The sequence below is a fragment of the Bombina bombina genome, chromosome 1, assembly GCF_027579735.1.
Source record: "Bombina bombina isolate aBomBom1 chromosome 1, aBomBom1.pri, whole genome shotgun sequence".
In the NCBI taxonomy this organism is placed as follows: Eukaryota; Metazoa; Chordata; class Amphibia; order Anura; family Bombinatoridae; genus Bombina; species Bombina bombina.
Genome location: NC_069499.1, coordinates 95,313,299 through 95,337,304, shown reverse-complemented (window position 1 = coordinate 95,337,304; position 24,006 = coordinate 95,313,299). Strand labels below are relative to the sequence as shown.

General features: G+C 38.5%; 1 protein-coding gene across 1 annotated transcript in view; it reads left to right on the top strand.

Moving 5' to 3' along the window:
- Positions 1–24,006, top strand: part of UNC79 (unc-79 homolog, NALCN channel complex subunit) — a 538,284-nt gene that overhangs the window by 162,855 nt on the left and 351,423 nt on the right. The window contains exons 10-11 of the mRNA XM_053710079.1: positions 1,176–1,216; positions 6,490–6,518. Of these exons, the coding sequence (XP_053566054.1) occupies positions 1,176–1,216; positions 6,490–6,518 (70 nt within the window). The remainder of the gene's footprint in view (positions 1–1,175; positions 1,217–6,489; positions 6,519–24,006) is intronic.

Sequence of the window (24,006 nt, the reverse complement as noted above, 5' to 3'; positions counted from 1 at the left end):
AACAGAATGTTTAACTATAAAGACCTTTAAAAAATAAAAATATATAGGACCAGATTACAAGTGGAGCGCAAAATATCGCTTTTGCGAAAGCAATATTTGTGCTCCACTTGGTATTACATGTTAGGTGCAGTGCAAACCCGACCTCGCGTTTGCATTGCATGGAAGCATTGCTCTCATGAGAGTACGCTTCCATAGGCTCCAATGACACAGCATGAGAACTAGTGCAGCGAAGGGGGTAAGTCGCGCAGTAATGGGCAGCAATTTTAAATATATATGTATATGAATATATATATTTATGTGTTAATATGTGTATATTTAATCAAAAAGAAAAGATATACTATGGTTGTGAATCACCATTGTTAACACATAAATATATATGTATATAAGCATATACATATATATTTACTGTGAACACAGTTTCCATAGACCGCAATTTAAAGGACATTTTTTAGTGCTGTTTTTTTTCTAACACCTCACACCCGCTATAATACCCCTTATAACTGCTTTATGCAGTTACTTTATTAAAAAATCAAGATGCTACTATTTTTATTTCTTAATAATGATTACTACACTGAAATTTGGGGGCAATTGTGGGACATTTAGAAAATTAACCAGATGTCTTGTAATGGCTGGTTATTTATCGCACTCCCGTAAACGGGCACATTTTCTCATTACCGGGCACTTGATAAATTAGCGTTCCACTTGTAATCTAGCCCATAATGTTTGGCTTTAGCTGAATCAGAGTATGCCAATGAACACATTTTTAATTTTTTTTTCTACAGTTCGAAAGCTACAGGATTTTGTGTGACAGTTAATCTATATCGGTGTTTTTTTGTTTGTTTTTTAGCTTTTTTGGTAATTTAATAAATAGCTAGTTGAAATTGTAATGCTCTGATAAATAATATATATATATATATCTATATATATATTTTTAAAAGGTGTATAAAGGTTCTATTTCTATTTAAACAGCGATAGCAAAAATGCTAAAAATTCCCTGGTACTTTGGGCAAGTTTTTCTCTGAAATTCTCGGTAGTGAAAGGGTTAAATCGCTTTTTACTGAACTCTTTACACTGTTTTTTTTAATATGCTTCTTTTTCAAATACAAGATACAAGAAATTTAGTAATATGTTTCTTTCAAAATATTTTTTACTTGGTTCCTGTTTTATTTTTTTAGGGATCACAGTGAATGGCTCATTGATGTTCTCCTGCCACAGGGTACGTTTTGTATCAGATAATAAATGTTTGTACTATTATTCTTTTTTTATGTAAACCACAAGCAGTAAAATAAAGAAATAAAAAAACAACAATACAATAAAATGCTTTCTTCTAAAGCAGTTCCAATGCAGCCAACCTCAACTCCTACAAGTTGTTCAAAATTCAAGATACAAACACAACAGACATAAAGGGTCCGATTTATCACGGCCCTAACGGGGCTGTATACACCTGTTTCCGCGCAAGCCTTCAGGCTCGCCGCAAACAGAAGTTAATAAGCAGCAGTCTTAAGACCCCTGCTCCTTAACTTGTCCGCCTGCTCTGAGGAAGCGGACAGCAATCCGCCCAATCACATACAATCGGGTTGATTGACACCCCCTGCTAGCGCCCGATTGCCCGCTAATGTGCAGGGGGCGGCATTGCACAAGCATTTCACGGGAAATGCTTGTGAAATAATAAATGCCAACAGCGTATGCTGTCGGCATTTAGCGATGTGCGGCGGACATAAATCGATGTGCGGCACTTTCATAAATCGTCCCCATAGTATGGAACAGGGTAATAGAAAGGGGAAACATAGTGTAATACTATCACAGTAATATCAAGTCTGGTCCTAATATGAAGTAGTCTCTTTGACTCTGATGATATCTTCCATATCTTCAATTGCAGTGAGGAAAGCAAGATATAAAAAATCTACTTCTCTTTTTTTTTATAAAAATGGAAATTACAAGAATACATTTATAAAATAATATAAAAGTAGATCATATTTTTTTATAAAAGTAATTATTTGTGCAAGTAGCGTGCTCAATGTACATTGTTTAACATTATACAACCACCTTCTTCAGGACAAAGAAACGTTGTATATTAAAACTAAAACATTTAGGGCTAGATTACTTTAGCGTGCTCGATAACCAATATCGCTTGACCATTAGCGTGCAACTTTGATATTACAAGTCAATGGTAAAGCACATTAACCAGAGAAGAGTTATCGTGGCCGACTATACTTTCAATGGATATTGCGACCACGCTAATTTGCTGGTATACAAGTTGAAAGTTATAGTTTGAGCTCAAGCAAAAGCCAAAACTGTGCTAGAATATTTATCACAACTTCAGTCCTAGGGGCATATTTATCAAAGTGCGAGCAGACGTAATACGATGTAGCGTATCATGTCCGCTGCACATAGAGAAATGCCGTCAGCATACGCTGTCAGCATTTATCATTGCACAAGCAGTTCACTGGAACTGCTTGTGCAATACCGCCCCCTGCAGATTCGCGGCAGATTCGTCCGCTAGCAGGGGGTGTCAATCAACCCAATCGTATTCGATCAGGTTGATTTCTGTCCGCCGCCGCCTCAGAGCATGCGGACAAGTTATGGAGCTTGATAATTCGGCCGTTTAAAGTAAACTATAAGTTTTAAATAAAAAAAATAAAAAAACATGAAAAACACATATTAAAATAAAGTATTATACACACTTTATAATAAAAATATATCATAATAATAATAAAAAGGTTTTAAAAGGGTTAAAAAGGGGCTCCAAATTATATTTCTGTCTACATATGTGTATGTGTGTATATATGTGTATTTTTGTGTTTATATGTGTAAATATGTATCTGCACACATACATACATACACATTAATACACATGCAATATAATTTTTTTTAATAGAAATACTTGAAATTCCAATGTTCTTCACATTGAAAAAAAGTTTTTCTATATACTTCATATATTTTCATACAATATAGATCTCTATTTACAGGGGTGGAAAACTCTATATCTATTCATATAGATATATAGGTATACAGTAGATATAAATATATATATATATATATATATATATATATATATATATATATATATATATATGTGAAGAACATTGGAATGTTAAGTATTTCCAACTCACTTGGATATCTTTTTTTTTTATAGCGCACCCCATAGACGTCTATGGGGAGAATAAGTTAGTGTTGTCGCGTTATCCTTAGTCCTGAACATTTTACTTCAAAATGAATAATAATACACGTTCTAACCAGAGTTAGTGCGAGAGTAAAAAAATTATTTAGCGTGCCACTAGTAACCTGGCCATTAATTAGATAACTATAAATCGTATCCCTTTTTATCTGTATTGAAATTTATACTTCTAAACTTAAAATGATGATTTCTCCTGACCTTTGGATGCCTTTTTTATACAATGAAATACAAGAAATACAAAAAAATGACTAGTTGTAGGAGGTCTGGTAGTTCACATTAGGTGTAGAAGAGCAGGAATTACAGACTTGCTTGATACCAGATCTAGAAAGCACAGACTAGCTGTTAGAAGGTCTGAAAGTACGGACTTGCTTGTTGGTGAAGCAAGGTAGCACAAACCTGCTGGTGATGCCAGGTAGATAATCTGCAGGTGACCAGGAACTCCAGCCGCTGTCTACCAGGAGCACTTGCTGTTGTATTGACAATGGCATTGACTAGTACAATATCTGGAGCATAAGCTACCACAAGGTAGGAACACAGGACTGCTCATGGAGGCTTAATGGAACAGCTGAGAGTAGCAGATGTGATTAGACACATAATAGCACAATCATCAGCCTTATTATATGTGTTTTATAGAAATCCACTTTGATGAATGTTTAATTATATTCAAAATATGAAATAAAACTTGTGCACTAAACTTTACCTTCATGTAAAAGAATATTGGCCCCCATTTAGTGCAGTGCAAACACATTGACCTAGATCAGGGGGTTTCAAACCATTTATCAGACCTCCCTAGCAGGCCAGATTTTCAGGATTACCATAAGTGAGAGCAGGTTAACCATGTTTACTAATCAGCTGATTATTTTACCTGTGCTCCAGTTCAGATAACCTGAAAATCCTTTCAAGGAGGCCTGAGGAACTCTAGTGGTTGTGTCTTGCTATTTCACAATTGTGAGGTCTCAAATCTTTTTTTTTTTTTACTTTTTCAAGTTTACTTCAGTATATACATTAATGTGGACTTTTTATCATGGGTGTTTGCTCCTATTTTAGTTTGTTCTGTAATGTTTTTAAGATGTTTTATTATGTCAATATACTTCACAGTGGAGCTTCTTCTCTATGTCCATAGGTGGACGGTTATGACACGCTGCTTCATTCATGGAGAGTGACTTGCAAATTGTGAATATGATAAGGGGCACATTCTTTTTGGGGGCAATAGTTAGAGCCAAAGACAGCTGCAGTGATTTTCCAAACAACACATTCTTAGTTCTGGTTTTCCCCTTGGGTCGCAAAAGACTAGTGAAGAGGGCCACATGAAGCCCTTGGGCCGCCAGTTGGCCATCACTGGTCTAAAATATTAGGCAGTTTATTATTGTACTTTTATGTCCCTTTGCTACTTAAAAATAATGTTCCTTAGTTTAATATAAACTCTCATCTCCCTTTAGGAGTACAGTCCATCTATATATACTGTGTATATATAAGTAGTTTATGTAAAAAAACATGTTTGTTCATAAGGTTGTGGTTAGTGTGCAGGGAGTAATTTTCTCTCAGTCATTTCTACAAATAAAATGGAATACAATGGCTTGGATTTAATAAAAATAGTTCATGAAATTAATATCTTACAGGAAAACCTGCTGCATCAACTCAAAAATGGAAGCATTCAAAAATATTTGTATCCGCCCCTTGTCACATCTGCAAGATTCAAGTCACTCTCTATTATAATCAATTGAGAAACATCTATCTTGGCATGTAGAACAGCTCCACTGTGAGGGATACTACTGGCATCACTGAAACACCTTCAAAACATTACAGAACAAATTAATTCAAACCAAAAAAAATAGTCCTCTATAACAATGTCTGTCAACTCCAGTCCTCAAGTCCCCCTAACAGACCAGATTTTCATGATATCTTAACATGAGCACAGGTGAAATAATCAGCTGATGGATGAGAGCAGGTTAGTAACCATGGTTACTGATCAGCTGATTATTTCACCTATGCTCTAATTCAGATATCATGAAAATCTGGCCTGTTACGGGTTCTTGAGGAATGGAGTTGAGTAACACTGCTGTATAAAACAGTCCAGGCAAACACGCTAAAAAGAAAACTTGAAAACAGTTAAAATGTAATTAAAATAGATAAAATAAAAATGGAGACACCTTCATAAGCTTAAAAATAACGTGCCATGATCTCAAGACAAGATACTTCACAGTGGCAATAGAGTCTTTATAAAATCACCATTCTGGGCCTAAGTGTAGGTAAAAATAATTCTGACCGCTCCCCGCACCACTAGTACGCACCATGTTTCATAAGGGTTACAGTTGTACCTTAGCACAATCACCATTTATTTTTTTCACGTTGCGATGTCTGACGTGATATTCTGTATTGGGCATCTCCTTATAGAGGTTAATGGCAGGAACGCTCATTAAAGAAACTGTGGAAAATATATGTGAAGTGATACTCAATACATTTCAGACATTTTCTCACCTTTACAACCCTCAACAACCTCACATTAATATTAGTATAGCCCAATGACTTACACTAATGTTTAATCTTTATAGCTAGTCTAGGGGGAAAAAAACCTAAATAAAAAAAATGTCAATTTTATTTTATATTTTAATCACTTCAATGCGCATGAAAACTTGTCATGCTCATCGGGGTCTGTGTGTATGATGACCTGTGGTCATCATAAAGGGTGATTATGGATACAAAGATGTTTTCTTTTAACTCCTGCACTACCGGCCGGTGATCATTGGTGGCCTAGTGGGCGGCACTCCCAAGACATGTTTAAGTGAGTGGGGAGGGGATCTGTAGGGGCACATATAAAATTTTATATACACCCCTAATAAAGTTTACTTTATAGTGAATAAGTCACTTTTTCAAGGCTTTTATTTCTACAATAGCATAAAGGGGACCCTCTAGTTTATATTACAACGCCAAAAAGCCTGTATGGTCCCCTCTATCAAATTTGGATACACTTGATTTAGTATGCTAATGACCTGGCTGTTTTCAATGTTACTAATTTAACAAAAATATACATTTTTTGTTGCAGTTTTCTGAGATGCCATATATATATTTTGAATCTGCTGGGCCTGCTGAAAAAAACCGCACAATAAATAATTTGTATATGTCACTCACTGAAATACCACTTATAATTTAAATTTGAGCAGCAAAAAAACAAAACGCCAAACCAGCTTAGCACAGTGGTGTGAAAGGGGCTAAGCAGCGAAGGGATAAAAGAGAAATTTGTAAAAAAAAAAAATTATTTCTTGGGAATGTTATTTTCTTCTTATTGAGTTTTATGTACATATCTCATGCAGCTGAAATTTCAGCCATTTGTCAGAAAAAGGTAAGCGTTTTTCAGTGGTGTTGTGACTGTTCTCATCTACTCATGATGTGGCGTGTCCGTGTTTGACCTGTTTCCATCATCATTATTGCTTTGCATATCATCATTTATGAACAAACACAGCATATTTCAGTATCCAAGACTGTCTTTGTATGAATATATTTAAATTTTATACAACAAAATCAATATGTGTCCCTTTCCACTTCAATGTCAAAATTTTGCATGGTGTATGAATAGTATCCTCTTCTATATTGCACTACATTATGAACAGTTTGTTAAGGGGCACTGATATCTTGGAATTCTTGTTCACAGTGACATTAGTTTGCAAAGGTCCTATGCACAATCCATAAATAAGTCATATTCTTTACTCATCAGCCAGTTAGTGATGCCCTTTTATGAACATAGGTTTTTGTAACCCCTTAGGGAAAGCAATAAAGTTACTTGAATAGTTTCATAATTTATTTTAAGTGACATTATTCACTTTAGGTTAAAAGACCTGTGTTTGAAAAAAATAATAACTAGCCCTTAGATTGAGAAAGTACACATTGCACGTTGTATAAAAGGAATAATTATGTTCTCATTTGTTATGTTTAAGCATGCATTCACTGTTAATTTATGGGCTAGATTTTACACAAATACACACACACACACTACACACACAACATATACACATGCAACACACATTTCATACATGGACATGCACATACTTACCACACACACACACACAGATTAGTTACTTATTAGTTTTTTTAGTGTTTTTTTTTTTTTTTAACTGGTACTTTAGTTTGTTTAGGATAGTTTATTTTAGGTACATTGTTTTAAAGAGAGCTTTTTATTTTCAGGCGGCTTAGTTTTGTAGGATAGGGCTTTGTATTCTCTTTCTCAAGATAGTGAGTCCACAAGCCATTACATGTAGGATTAAAGTCCATTTCTACAGGAGAAGACAAAACACCCCACAAAAGCTTTAATCCCTCCCACTTTCCTTAGTCAATGTTTTGCCTCCAGTAAGGAGTGATGGGGAAACTTGTAGTGCTGATATACACATTGCTTGAAAGGGGTCCTCAGAGAGCAGGGAATATGACAGAGGGGTGTAAAGGAGTACATTAGCAGTGAGAGTAATTCTCACACAGGAGTTTGTCACTTTCCTGCCACAAAGGTTGCTGGGACTGGTCCTGAAGCCTCCTCCTGTTGAGGTGCACTAGTGGCTCCCTGGTCATTTAATCTGATTTATGTCTTTCTTCCTTTTGCTTTACTAGCCAGTATAAAACATTATGGGCTTCAGTGATTCTAATTGCTCTGGCATTGCCTTGGTATGCAGATCTGGTACAAATGTCCTCCAGCCAGCTTTAGTTTCTTCCTCTCAGGAAGGACCTTCTCTCTCAAGGTTCCTTCTTCAATGAAATCCTCAAATCTCTCAATTCGACGGCATGGAGAATGAACGCCTGATTTTTTCTCAGAGAGGTTTCTCAGATCAATTATTCTGTTGATTTCAGTTCTTTCAATCTTGTATCATAAGGAGATTTTCAGACTTTATGACATTCAAAGCCTTTGTCCAAGCTTTGGTAAGGAAAAGAATGTATCAGAGCTGCTTTCTCTCTTTAACTTGGTTTTAAGGGTTCTTCAGGCTCTGCCATTTGAACCTGTGCATGGTCTGAACATTCAACTGTTGTTTTGAAAGGTTCTCTTTCTTCTGGCCGTTTCCTTGGAAAGAAGAGTATCTGAGATTTCTGATCTATCTTGTTATTCTCCTTACCTTATTTTTTCACCATCATAAAGCAGTTTTAAGAATAAGCTACTCTTTCTTCCAGTACCAAAAAAAAGAGAAAAACCAAACACTAAAAACAACTAAAAATGCTAATGAGAGATTACTTGATAACTTGTAAGGGTCTTAAATTGTGATCTTCAAGCCACTACAGAATTCCTTCTTCCTTGTTTATTTATTTCTCAGGTCCCCCAAGGGACAGAATGCTGCTGCCATCACCTTAGCAGCTTTGCTTAAAGCTTTAATTCAGTAGCATACTAGTAGCGGGGAAGTCTCCCTCTTAACAAATTTCTACTTATTCTACCAAAGCAGTCACCATCACTTGGACTTTAAAAATTAATCTTCCGGGGAGGGGGCATGTCTGAACGGCTGTCTGAACGGTGATCCAAGTGGTCGCACTTTCCAAAGCTCCAGCAGAAAATCTGTCAATACGCCGATTATCGTATACATCCTACAGCGAAACTCCCTTCACTTATCATACCTTATATCATTATCCTGTAGAGCATTACATTAAAGGTTTTTCGGTTGTATTCCTGATGCTGGAGACTAGGAACAGACAGTAGAGGCCTAGATAGTAGAGGCCTAGAGTGGCGGCTCGCAGACGGTTACGCTCCCCCCCCCTCGGTGTACCAAGGTAATTAGCCACAGCTGACAATAACAGCACCTCTGCATGAATCCTGACAAGCCTATACCATCGGCCAAATGGGAAAAGCCAAATTATTGTGGACAGATTCCAACAAACATTACAAAATTACAACTGAAAATGACTGCCACGTGGGAAATAGACCTGTGAAAACCACCTCAATAAATACTTCGCAAACTTTGAGAAACTGATGCAGAACCTAATGGACAAAGCCCCAATGGGTTACTTGATTAAGCACTGCTTTGCACATAGCAAAGAACCAGCGGAGCTTCCTGTAACAGAGTAAATACAAGCACCAGACCCACAATCAAGCAGCCTAAAACAGTTGAAACCACCTTCCATAACACTGCAGTCTCACTATAAAATGAAACCCTACATATCTGCTGTGACCACTTCACATGAGGGGAATCTACTTAGTTACAATGTGGTAAGGAAAACCAACGGCACTTCTTTTATTATGGTGTGTATACGTCTTCCATATGATTATTTTTGTTTAAATTACAAAATCATATTTAGGATGGGGTGCTTTAAGAGAAAAAACATTTCCGTACAGAACTGAAAAGGAAAAAGAATACACCTGTTGCACTCACAGATGTTTTAAAATATTGAAGCTATTCTCACAACCACACACATATTTATGTCTGTAAGTGCAACAGGTGTATTTTTTTTTTTCTTTTCAGTTCTTAACTGATTTTTTTTTTCTCTGGGAATCTGCTTAGTGCAATCTTGCCAATCCTAGAACTCACTGGAGTTCAACGTAAGTTTCAACAGACAGAGGAGGTCTTGCTGCTGTTCGTGCCCTCGTGGGAACTTGGGGGGGGGTTCCTCGATTGTCGCAGACCCTGGAGAGACTCACTTCTAACCTAAAACTATCTCTCCGGGTGAAAAAAAGGACACTCTCGTTTGGCACGCTGTAGATTTCTATAAAGTACATACTAAGTAAGCGGCTCAAAACCCTTCTGGAGAACTATTAGAGGTACCTAACCTGAGACTTTTGAATTTCTCTTCTACTCATCTTCGGCAGGGAAGCCTCTATGGAACACTTAAACCTGTACCCTACTTGCAAACAAAACCCTGTGGCTGACCAAATATTTGCTATAAATCAACTTTGAAGATATCGGTAACACTATAGAGTCACTGTTCTAAGTTGTAAAGTTGTGCCTTAAGTCCTTTTCTGTTTTATCTTCATATAGTTTTAAGTTAGGGTTCATTCTTCATCTTATTTAAAACAATTTCTACAGACAGTTTTTGTGATGATTTTGGTTAGAAGCGTGTTAAATATTGGAATTGTAACTCTTTAGGAAAATAAACAGGAGATCAATTCTTGTAATAACCTGCTTACTCCAATTGTGAGTCAGTTTATTTTTAGATGAATATCAATGTGAATAATCAATGCAAGCAGACTGGGTTTACACTGAATAACCATGAGAAGTATATAGAAACTTTAAGTAGTTTACTGAGGCAGTTCTTGAGACAATTGTTGTAATATCACAGGATAAAGTCCCCTTTAGTCTTCACGCACTCACACACAGTCAGCTTTAAAATATGTACAAGTCCATTCATCCAAATAATACAGCCAGAAAGCACTCGATCAGTGAATATATATCAAATGTAAAGACAGGCAGCACTAGAGAACACAGAAGCGTAGTATAGCACTTCACGTTAGAGGCAAGATAAGAGAATTACTCTGAAGCGGTGCTGAGCTACGGAGTAGCGTACCTGATGCTCCAAAGGCTTCGGTGCGAGTGCGACTTCCGGTCGCTGTGGTGAAAGTAGATCCGGCTGTCCCTGGCCGGGGAGAGAAGAAGTCCGGAATAATACTCTCAACGAAGAGTAGAATTTACTAAACAGTAAACCTAATCACTGTTTAGAATGCAGAGTGAAAGTCCCAGGAGGTAGATATCAGAGTAAATAGCTTAGAAGTAGAACAATATGTAACAGAACGAACATTAGCTTAGAATGAGCTTTGCAAGTAAGGAACAAAATTTTCAGGCACTGATGATCAGCACCCAACCCCTTTTAAAGGGAGGTTCCCTATTCAGGGCGGGATGCACCTTAAAGGTGTATCACACACTCCCCCCTTCAAAGCTCCCCCTCAACCAGTGGAAGAAGCTTTAAGAGGATAACGACGATGGAAAGCACGAATAAGACGAGGAGCGTGAACCTCAGTGTCCCTTGTTCAAGTGTTCTCCTCAGGACCAAAGCCTTTCCACTTCAAATAATATTCCAATTGACCACCCCTCATTCTAGAATCCAGTATTTTCTCGATCTCAAATTCTTCTTGGTTATCTACCAGGATAGGATTAGTTTCCTGTGTGATTGAGACGTTAGATGCATGGTATGGTTTTACAAGAGACACATGAAATGTTGGATGAAACTTGTAATGCGCTGGTAACTTTAACTGCACAGTCGAGGGATTCAATATTTTATCAATGACAAAAGGACCTAAAAACTGATTAGCCAGTTTCTTTGTGGGTACACGTAACCTAAGATGTTTCGTGGATAATAAAACTTTGTCCCCCACCTGATACTTAGGGGCAGATCTGTGATGTAGATCATAATAAAGTTTTTGTGAGGTCTTTGCTTCAGAGAGGTGTAACTTCACTGTATCTAATCGTTCTTGTAATTGAGTGGAATAATCAATTGCTGCAGGGGAATTCACTTCGATATTGGATAACGATATGGTTGTGGGATGAAAACAATACGTTGCGTAGAAAGTTGATACCTTGGTAGTGGATGAAACAGAGTTGTTATAAGAGAATTCTGCCATGGGGAGATAGGTCACCCAATCATCCTGTTGGTGAGTTATATAGCAGCGCAAATACTGCTCCAAGGTTTGATTCAATCTTTCAGTTAACCCGTTAGTCTGGGGGTGGAAAGCAGTAGAAAACTTAGGGTTTATGTGTAATCTTTTACATAGAGACCTCCAAAAAGATGAAGTAAACTGTGTACCCCTGTCAGTTATTATATTATTGGGTAACCCGTGTAATTTCACTATATGAGTTATAAAAGTGTTAGCAGTAGTATAGGCTGATGGTAACCCTTTTAACGGTATAAAGTGTCCTAACTTAGTTAGGTGATCCACTACTACTAAAATGGTGTTGTAATGTTGGGATTTGGGTAATTCTACTATGAAATCCATAGATATAGTTTCCCAGGGTCTATCAGGAACAGGCAGAGGAGATAGGAGTCCTACCGGACCTTTATGGTCTATTTTATTTCTAGCGCAAGTGTCACAAGATTGAACATACTTATGTATGGACTGATCCATTTGGGGCCACCAAAATGCTCTTCTAGTTCTTTCTATAGTTTTTTGTATACCGCTATGACCTGCAAAAGGTATGTCGTGGGTGCGATGGAGAACTTGTTTCCTTATAGTGGTAGGCACATACAGTTTGGTTTTATGATAGAATAATCCGGTCTTAGTATCTTTAATACAAGACTTGGGTAGAATAGGTTCTTTCTTTAAGGCCTGCTTGATTCTTACCTCAATAGGTGTTAAGATACCTATGAATTTTTCAAGAGGAATAATAGGATTTAGAGTTTCTACAGGAGTTTGCTCGTGAAATCGTGAGAGTGCATCAGCCTTTGTGTTTAATATCCCAGGTCTGTAGGTTATCAAGAAATCAAACCTGTCTAAGAACAATGACCATCTCATTTGTCTTGCTGATAAAGTTTTACTTTGCTGGAGATATTGGAGGTTCTTGTGGTCGGTATAGATTATAAAATGCTCATTAGTGCCTTCCAATAAATGTCTCCACTGTTCTAGTGATACCTTTATAGCCAGTAATTCCTTGTCACCTATTCCATAGTTATTCTCTGAAGAGGTGAACCTTCTAGAGTAGTAGACAACAGGTGATATCACTGTTTTTTCCTTGTTATATTGGCACAGAACAGCCCCAATTCCTGAAGTAGAAGCATCCACCTCCAAAACGTATTGTAACTGTGGATCTGGCATATGCAATAAAGGGGCTGAACTAAAGTTTTGTTTTAAAACATCAAATGCTCTCTGCGCTTCTTCAGTCCATTTAAATCTTTGCTTTTTGCTCGTAAGTTGGGTTAAAGGTTTAACTATATCAGAAAAATTATTAATGAATTTTCGATAATAGTTAGCAAAACCTATGAATCTTTGAAGTGCACGTATGGTAGAGGGTATTGGCTATTGCATTACTGCCAAAATCTTTTCAGGATCCATTTGTATCTGATCCGGGGTAATAATATACCCTAAAAATTAAATTTTATTAACGTGAAACAGACACTTTTCTTTTCTAGCGTACAATTTATGTTCTTTCAACCTCGTTATAACCCATCTTACATGTTTTTCTTGTTTCTGCTGTGTCTTAGAATAGATCAATATATCGTCTAAATAAATAATAACGCATGTATCCATTAGATCGTGAAAGATTTCATTTATAAAATGCTGAAACATCGCCGGGGCGTTACTGAGACCAAACGGCATGACGTTATACTGGAAGAGACCATACCTAGTGCGAAAAGCGGTCTTCCATTCGTCTCCCTCCTTTATACGTATGAGATTATATGCTCCTTTTAGGTCTAATTTTGTGTATACCGTGGCACCCTTTAGACGTTCTATTAATTCAGGTATTAATGGGAGTGGGTATCTATTTTTGACAGTTACAGCATTCAAAGCTCTATAATCAATTATTGGTCTCAATGTGTCATCTTTATTTTTTACCAAAAACATCCCTGCAGCTGCAGGGGATGTAGAATGTGATATAAACCCTTTTCTTAAATTATCATCCAGATAAGATCTTAAAAATGTTAGTTCACTTTGAGATAGAGGGTAAATTTTCCCATGGGGTATTACCGCCCCTGGGATGAGATCTATAGGGCAGTCAAAGGTCCTATGCGGAGGCAGATTTTCTGCCTCCACGAGATTAAATACCTCTGCCAAATCCTGATAGAGTTCTGGGACTACCTCCATCACAGCAGAGATGGAAATAACACTCTGAGGAAAGCAAGTAGCTAAGCAATAGTTAGATTTTAACTTAATTTGTGAATGTTCCCAATCTATTTCTGGATTGTGTTTTTGCAGCCAAGAATACCCTAAAATGATAGTATGAAGGGCAATGGGTATGACGTCATAGCTGACATACTCAGTGTGTCCTTCTTTTATTGTGGTTAGAAGTGGTATGGTTTGATGTGTGATTGGACCCCTTTTGATTAAGGTTCCATCAATAGATTTGACATAGACAGGGTTTTGCTTGCACACAAGGGGGATTTTATTATTTACAACATATAATGAATCAATATAATTTCCGGAAGCACCAGAATCAATCAACGCCCTGCACTGGATATTTTCCTGATCCCACTGTAAAGAGAGAACCAAAGTCAATTGTACATTTTCTGTTATATGGTAAATGCTAAAAGTTTTATTTCGCTTACCCTTCCTTTGTCTTTGAAGAAGTGGACAATTAGAAACAATATGCTCCTTTTTTCCACAATATAGACACAAGTTTTCCAGTCTTCTCCTTGTTTTTTCTTCCTCTGAGAGAGGACCTTTTATAAATCCGATCTCCATGGGCATGGGGCTGGTGGTGGATTTCTCTGTGTGGGTGGCGTAAGTGATTGATCTTTTTGGTGTATAATCATATGAGGCCTTCTCTGCACGCCTCTCTCTGATCCTTCTATCGATTGCTGTACTCAGTTTTATAAGTCCTGAGAGACTATCTGGTAGTTCCTGTCTAGAGAGCTCATCTTTCAGAGTCTCAGACAGGCCCAGCCTAAACTGATTTTTTAAGCTGATTTGGTTCCATTGGGAGTCTACTGCCCACATCTGGAAATCAGTAGTATACTCCTCCACTGTCCGCTTCCCTTGTTTTAAGGAGCGCAGTTTTGTTTCTGCTAGGAATTGTGTGTCTGGGTCCTCATATAGATTAGCCATAGCCTGGAAAAAATCTTGCAAGGAATCCAGTATGGGATCGTTGTTTTCGTAATCCCTATTTGCCCATGTCCTAGGCTCTCCTTGTAAAAAGGATATGGTAGTGCAAACCTTTATACGGTTTGAGTGGTATGTGCGTGGGCGCAGAGAAAAAAGCAAGTGACAGGCCGTCTTAAAATCCCTAAACTCTTGTCTCTTACCAGAGAAAGGTTGAGGGTACTGTATATGTGGTTCAGGTACCTCACTGCTTTTAGCAGCCATATAATCTTTAAGTACAGTCTTAATGGCTAGATTTTCTGCTTGTACCTCAGTTAAAGCATGAGCCAAATAATCAAGCTTTTGTTCTATGCTGTTAAATTGGGTTTCTATTTCCTCAGGGGTCATGTTTAGTCACAATTCCAATTAACACTTGTGGCCTGAAAATTATGTGATGATTTTGGTTAGAAGCGTGTTAAATATTGGAATTGTAACTCTTTAGGAAAATAAACAGGAGATCAATTCTTGTAATAACCTGCTTACTCCAATTGTGAGTCAGTTTATTTTTAGATGAATATCAATGTGAATAATCAATGCAAGCAGACTGGGTTTACACTGAATAACCATGAGAAGTATATAGAAACTTTAAGTAGTTTACTGAGGCAGTTCTTGAGACAATTGTTGTAATATCACAGGATAAAGTCCCCTTTAGTCTTCACGCACTCACACACAGTCAGCTTTAAAATATGTACAAGTCCATTCATCCAAATAATACAGCCAGAAAGCACTCGATCAGTGAATATATATCAAATGTAAAGACAGGCAGCACTAGAGAACACAGAAGCGTAGTATAGCACTTCACGTTAGAGGCAAGATAAGAGAATTACTCTGAAGCGGTGCTGAGCTACGGAGTAGCGTACCTGATGCTCCAAAGGCTTCGGTGTGAGTGCGACTTCCGGTCGCGGTGGTGAAAGTAGATCCGGCTGTCCCTGGCCGGGGAGAGAAGAAGTCCGGAATAATACTCTCAACGAAGAGTAGAATTTACTAAACAGTAAACTTAATCACTGTTTAGAATGCAGAGTGAAAGTCCCAGGAGGTAGATATCAGAGTAAATAGCTTAGAAGTAGAACAATATGTAACAGAACGAACATTAGCTTAGAATGAGCTTTGCAAGTAAGGAACAAAATTTTCAGGCACTGATGATCAGCACCCAACCCCTTTTAAAGGGAGGTTCCCTATTCAGGGCGGGATGCACCTTAAAGGTGTATCACAGTTTTACTCTTGCGAGCCAACAGATCCCTTATTATCACTATACCCATGTTCAACTGTTTAGTTAGGTTTATGCAATTAGATATTTCATATGGGAACAGGGAAAGTTATACAAAGAAATATCTCCTGTACTGTTTTAGTCAAACACAGTCACTAACTTGTTTTCTCTACATGTAAAACCTTAATTTATCTGTCCACTATTACTTCTTACCTATCACTCTCTCTCTCAGTGAGAGTTGTGGTGAAAGTTAGCTACTGGATGTCGCAGGGAACGTTCTCTGTCCTCCTCCAGTTCTTAGGTGCTAACACCCTCTCAGTCAACCAGTGTTAGGTTTACACTGCTTTCCTTATGTAACAGGTCCCTGTCAGGATGAAGATTACTACTGTCAGACCTGAGACTGGTGAGAAGACTGCATGTAGCAGATGAAGACTTCTAACAGTGAGTCCCTGTATCCCTTGCCCCCATGGCTTGTTGTCTAAACGTGACATAAAAATATGTGTGATTGGTGTACTGTTTATTACTGTTGTTGGCTGCAGTGTTATGTTATGCAGTCAGTGTTCTTTGGCGTGCAAATTCCAAGCTATTAGACGAGCACTCTGACCTTGCTTTTGGGCAACTAGCAGCTAATTATTTTCGCTCCGGTGGAACTTTGATAACATACTCCTAGGGTATGAAGTTTCCCTTGGATCAAGTGAGGGTCCCTCGAATTCTGATTTTTCCCCAGGATGGTTTAGAGAAAGGGTTGTCGGACAGTTCTCTCAAGGGTCAGATCTCTGCTCTTTCTGTGTTCCTTTGTTCAGGCTTTGTTTAGATTCACCTGTTTCTCTCCCTTGGAGTCTTAGTCATGTGCTTTGTGTTGTGCAACTAGCTCTAGTTGAGCCTATGGGGGGTAGTTATCAAGCCGTCTACCTCAAATACGCAGGAATTCTGCAGCGTATTTGAGGCGAGGCTGATTCGCCTTAGTTATCAAGCCCTAGACACCGGCAAAAGTAGAATTTTGTGACGTAAGCTTCGATCCGCCGGACTCAGTCCGACACAGATCGATTCTTATGTCACTCCAGATGTTCCGCACACAAGTGCGGCACAATCTGACTACTTTTGGTAGTTATCAAAAAACTAGCAGGTACGCTCGGCACTTTTCCGGCCCAGCGTACCTGGTTTTCAATCCCCTGCCCTGGAGGCGGCGGATCCCATAGGAATCAATGGGAGTCTGACCATAGCGAAAGTTCATGTTCGCTGCTGCCAGACATCCCATTGATTCCTATGGGAGATGTCTGCACCTAACACCCTAACATGTACCCCGAGTCTAAACACCCCTAATCTGCCCCCCTACACTGCCGCCACTAAATAAAGTTATTCCCACCTAAACCGCCGCTCCCGGAGCCCACCGCAAGCTATACTAAATATGTTAACCCCTAAACCGCCGCTCCCGGACCCCGCCGCAACTATATTAAACATGTTAACCCCCTATACGGAGCCCCCCGCAACTAAATAAAGTTAGTAACCCCTAAACCGCCGCTCCTAGGCCCCGCCGCAACTCTTATAAATGTATTAACACCTAAACCGCCGCCCCCGGACCCCGCCGCCACCTACATTATACCTAGTAACCCCTATCCTGCCCCCCCCTATACCGCCGCCACCTATAATTAAGTTATTAACCCCTATCCTGCCGATCCCGTACCTCGCAGCACCTAAAGAAATAGTTTAACCCCTAAACCGCCGCTCCCGGACCCCGCCGCAACCTATATTAAACTTATTAACCCCTAATCTGCCCCCCCTACACCGTCGCCACCTCTAATAAATTTATTAACCCCTATCCTGCCCCCCCTACACCGCCGCCACTGTAATAAAATGATTAACTCCTAAACCTAAGTCTAACACTAACCCTAACACCCCCCTAACTTAAATATTAATTAAATAAATAAAAATAAATTTAACTCTTTTTAACTAAATGAATCCTATTTAAAACTAAATACTTACCTTTAAAATAAACCCTGATATAGCTACAATATAAATAATAATTATATTGTAGCTATCTTAGGATTTATTTTTATTTTACAGGCAAATTTCAATTTATTTTAACTAGGTACAATAGCTATTAAATAGTTATTAACTATTTAATAGCTACCAAGTTAAAATAAAGAGAAATTTACCGGTAAAATAAAAACTAACTAAGTTACAATTAAACCTAACACTACACTATACTTTAATAAATTATTCCTATTTAAAACTAAATACTTACCTGTAAAATAAACCCTTACGCCTAGATTTAGAGTTTTGCGGCCAAAGGGGTGCGTTAGCTACGCGTGCTTTTTTCTGGCCGCACCTTTTAAATACCGCTGGTATTTAGAGTTCACAGAAGGGCTGCGTTAGGCTCCAAAAAAGGAGCGTATAGCATATTTACTGCAACTGCAACTCTAAATACCAGCGGTGCTTACGGACGCGGCCAGCTTCAAAAACGTGCTCGTGCACGATTCCCCCATAGGAAACAATGGGACAGTTTGAGCTGAAAAAAAACCTAACACCTGCAAAAAAGCAGCGTTCAGCTCCTAACGCGGCCCCATTGTTTCCTATGGGGAAACACTTCCTATGTCTGCACCTAACACCCTAACATGTACCCCGAGTCTAAACACCCCTAACCTTACACTTATTAACCCCTAATCTGCCACCCCCGCTATCGCTGACCCCTGCATATTATTTTTAACCCCTAATCTGCCGCTCCCTACACCGCCGCCACCTACATTATCCCTATGTACCCCTAATCTGCTGCCCCTAACACTGCCGACCCCTATATTATATTTATTAACCCCTAATCTGCCCCCCACAACGTCGCCGCCAGCTACCTACAATAATTAACCTCTAATCTGCCGACCGCACCTCACCGCTATTATAATAAAGTTATTAACCCCTAATCCGCCTCACTCCCGCCTCACTAACCCTATAAGAAATAGGATTAACCCCTAATCTGCCCTCCCTAACATCGCCGACACCTAACTTCAATTATTAACCCCTAATCTGCCGACCGGATCTCGCCGCTACTATAATAAATGGATTAACCCCTAAAGCTAAGTCTAACCCTAACACTAACACCCCCCTAAATTAAATATAATTTAAATCTAACAAAATAAATTAACTCTTATTAAATCTATTATTCCTATTTAAAGATAAATACTTACCTGTAAAATAAACCCTAATATAGCTACAATATAAATAATAATTATATTGTAGCTATTTTAGGATTAATATTTATTTTACAGGCAACTTTGTATTTATTTTAACCAGGTACAATAGCTATTAAATAGTTAAGAAGAAATAGTTAAAATAATTACAAAATTACCTGTAAAATAAATCCTAACCTAAGTTACAATTAAACCTAACACTACACTATCAATAAACTAATTAAATACAATACCTACAAATAACTACAATTAAATAAACTAACTAAAGTACAAAAATAAAAAAGAACTAAGTTGCAAAAAATAAAAAAATATTTACAAACATTAGAAAAATATTACAACAATTTTAAACTAATTACACCTACTCTAAGCCCCCTAATAAAATAACAAAGACCCCCAAAATAAAAAAATGCCCTACCCTATTCTAAATTAAAAAAGTTCAAAGCTCTTTTACCTTACCAGCCCTGAAAAGGGCCATTTGCGGGGCATGCCCCAAATAATTCAGCTCTTTTGCCTGTAAAAAAAACATACAATACCCCCCCCAACATTACAACCCACCACCCACATACCCCTAATCTAACCCAAACCCCCCTTAAATAAACCTAACACTAAGCCCCTGAAGATCTTCCTACCTTATCTTCACCATACCAGGTTCACCGATCCGTCCTCTGAAGTCTTCATCCAAGCCCAAGCGGGGGCTGGCGATCCATAATCCGGCTGAAGTCTTCTATCAAGCGGCTGAAGAGGTCCAGAAGAGGCTCCAAAGTCTTCATCCTATCCGGGAAGAAGAGTAGATCCGGACCGGCAACCATCTTGATCCAAGAGGCATCTTCTATCTTCATCCAATGACGAACGGCTCCATCTTGAAGACCTCCAGCGCGGATCCATCCTCTTCTTCCGACGTCCAACTGAAGAATGAAGGTTCCTTTAAGGGACGTCATCCAAGATGGCGTCCCTCGAATTTCCGATTGGCTGATAGGATTCTATCAGCCAATCGGAATTAAGGTAGGAAAAATCTGATTGGCTGATGGAATCAGCCAATCAGATTCAAGTTCAATCCGATTGGCTGATTGGATCAGCCAATCAGATTGAGCTTGCATTCTATTGGCTGTTCCGATCAGATTAGGGGTATGTGGGTGGTGGGTTGTAATGTTGGGGGGGGTATGATCGGAACAGCTAACAGAATGCGAGCTCAATCTGATTGGCTGAACTTCAATCTGATTGGCTGATTCAATCAGCCAATCAGATTTTTCCTACCTTAATTCCGATTGGCTGAATCCTATCAGCAAATCGGAATTGAAGGGACGCCATCTTGGATGACGTCCCTTAAAGGAATATCCATTCGTCGGTAGTCATCGGGAAGAAGAGGATGGCTCCGCGTCGGCTCGTCTGAAGATGGCTCCGCTCCGCTCCAGATGGATGAAGATTGAAGACGCCGCTTGGAAGATGACATCGCTGGGATGACAGACTTCTTCAGTGCCGCCTGGATGATGACTTCTATCAGATAGAAGATTTCTTCAGCGCCCCTTGGATGATGACTTCTGCCGCTCCGGATCTCCTCTTCGGTTCCATCGATGGTCGGTTGGCTGAAGACGACTCAAGGTAGGATGATCTTCAGGGGGGTAGTGTTAGGTTTTTTTAAGGGGTGTTTGGGTTAGATTAGGGGTATGTGGGTGGTGGGTTTTAATGTTGGGGGGGTTGTATTTTTCTTTTACAGGCAAAAGAGCTGTTTTCTTTGGGGCATGCCCCGCAAAAGGCCCTTTTAAGGGCTGGTAAGGTAAAAGAGCTTTGAACTTTTTAATTTAGAATAGGGTAGGGAATTTTTTTATTTTGGGGGGCTTTGTTATTTTATTAGGGGGCTTAGAGTAGGTGTAAGTAGCTTAAAATTGTTGTAATATTTTTTAAATGTTTGTAACTTAGCTTTTTTTATTTTTTGTACTTTAGTTAGTTTATTTAATTGTATTTAATTGTAGTTATTTGTAGGTAATTTATTTAATTAATTTAATGATAGTGTAGTGTTAGGTTTAATTGTAACTTAGGTTAGGATTTATTTTACAGGTAATTTTGTATTTCTTTTAGCTAGTTAGTTATTAAATAGTTAATAACTATTTAATAACTATTCTAACTAGTTAAAATAAATACAAAGTTACCTGTAAAATAAATATAAATCCTAAAATAGCTACAATGTAATTATTAATTATATTGTAGCTATCTTAGGGTTTATTTTACAGGTAAGTATTTAGTTTTAAATAGGATTAATTTATTAAAGTATAGTGTAGTGTTAGGTGTAATTGTAACTTAGGTTAGTTTTTATTTTACAAGTTAATTTCTCTTTATTTTACTAGGTAGCTATTAAATATTTAATAACTATTTAATAGCTATTGTACCTAGTTAAAATAAATTGAAAGTTGCCTGTAAAATAAAAATAAATCCTAAGATAGCTACAATATAATTATTATTTATATTGTAGCTATATTAGGGTTTATAGGTAAGTATTTAGTTTTAAATAGGATTAAGTTAGTTAATAAGAGAAATATTATTTAGATTTTTTTAATTAATATTTAAGTTAGGGGGTGTTAGGGTTAGTGTTAGACTTAGGTTTAGGGGTTAATCATTTTATTACAGTGGTGGCGGTGTAGGGGGGGCAGGATAGGGGTTAATAAATTTATTATAGGTGGCGACGGTGTAGGGGGGCAGATTAGGGGTTAATAAGTTTAATATAGGTTGCGGCGGGGTCTGGGAGCGGCGGTTTAGGGGTTAAACTATTTATTTAGTTGCGGCGAGGTCCGGGATCAGCAGGATAGGGGTTAATAACTTTATTATAGAGGGCAGCGGTATAGGGGTGGCAGGATAGGGGTTACTAGGTATAATGTAGGTGGCGGCGGTGTCCAGGAGCGGCAGTTTAGGGGTTAATACATTTATAAGAGTTGTGGCGGGGTCTAGGAGCGGCGGTTTAGAGGTTACTAACTTTATTTAGTTGCGGGGTGCTCCGGGGTCGCCGGTATAGGGGGTAGTACAGTGTAGTTAGTGTGGGTGTTTAGTGACAGGCTAGCAATAAAGCTGTCAAAAAGCCGAAGAGCAGCAAGATCGGATGAGTGATAACTATCACAGTCCGCTGCTCATCGCCCCGTACTTGGTGCGCAGCTTTTTGACAGCTTTTTTGATAACTTAGGCAAAATTTTGCAGGTCCGCAGCGGCGATGGTAGGCGAGCTTAGGCGGGCGTATTGAACTGGCGAAGGCAGGTAAAGTAGACGGCTTGATAACTACCCCTCTATGCATTCTGCTGACCTTAAGCTTTTGTCTGGAAGGTTTTGTTTTTGTTGGCTATTGCCTCTGCTTGCAGAGTTTAAAGCTTTACAATGTCATCCTCCTTATCTTGTGTTCCATGCGGATAAGGCGTTTTTACGTACCAGATTAGGTTTTTCTGCCTATAGTGGTCTCTGATCGCTATATCAATCAGCAGATTGTTGTTCTTTCCTTTTGTCCTAATTACTCTTCTCAGAAGGAACGTTTTGCTCCTCAATCTGTATGTTGTGTGTGCTCTGAAGTTCTATCTTCATGCAACCAAGGATTTCAGACAGTCTACCTCCTGGTTTGTGTTGTATGCTGGTAAGCACATGGGCCAGAAAGCCACTGCGACTACCCTTCCGTTTTGGCTGAGAAGTATCTCCATTTGGCCTATGAGGAGGCTGGCCAACAGCCTCCTGAGAGGATTATGGCTCATTCTCCTAAGACAGTATCCTCTTCTTGGGTTTTTTAGGAACAAAGCTTATATGGAGCAGATTTGTAAGGCTGCTACTTGGTCCTCTTTACATATTTTTTCTAAATTATACTAGTTGGAGGTTTTTGCCTCAGCTGAGGCGGCTTTTGGGAGAAAGGTGTTACAAAGTGGTGGTGCCTTCAGATTAGGTCTGCCTAGCTATTTCCCTCCCGTTTGTTTCATTCTGTGTCCTCTCTAGCTTGGGTATTGGAATCCCAACAGTAATGAAAGAAGTTGTGGACTCTCCCTGCCTTTGGAAAGAAAAGCGACATCCAGTAGCTAACTTTCACCACAACTCTCACTGAGAGGATTTCATGGCTACTCAATTAACCCCAGTCCTGTCTTGAAGGGAAAATACTCATTAAAGGACTATATCTATTTTCGTTCCTAACAGTAATGAATTAAGTCGTGGACTCTGCCTGCTAGGAAAGAAAATAATTTATCAGGTAAGCATAAATTTAGTTTTTCTTATTTTCTCTTTTCTCTTGGCCATATGTATGACTAAGGAATCATGAAAAGGTGGGAGGAATCAAAGCTCTGTTGTGTGGTGTTTTGCCTTCTCCTGTAGGACTGGACTTTAATCCCACAGGCTTGTGGACTTTCACCATCATGAAAGAAATAAATCTGTCAGGTAAGCATTTTTTTTTTTGTAGCGATTTTTTTTTTTTTTTTAATTTAAGTTATTTTTTAATGTTAAATTAGGGGTCTTGGAAGTTAAAAGTTAGGTCTAAATAGAGTAGGATTTTTTTTAGCTAGGGCTGTGGGGGTTAAGGGGTAAATGAAATGGTGTGGGGGTTTTTTAAGATAGAGTTGTGGATGTTTAGGGGTAAATGGTGTGGGTTTTTGCTATGAGGTCACAACATACTTTTGATTTTTGAACTTTTAGGGCCAGATTACAAGTAGAGCGTTAACTGCTCTAGAAGTAAGCTTTTTGCATGCGTCGGGTTGCGATCGTATTACAAGTTGAAGGTAAAAAGTTATCGCTTGCGTGCTTACCCGAC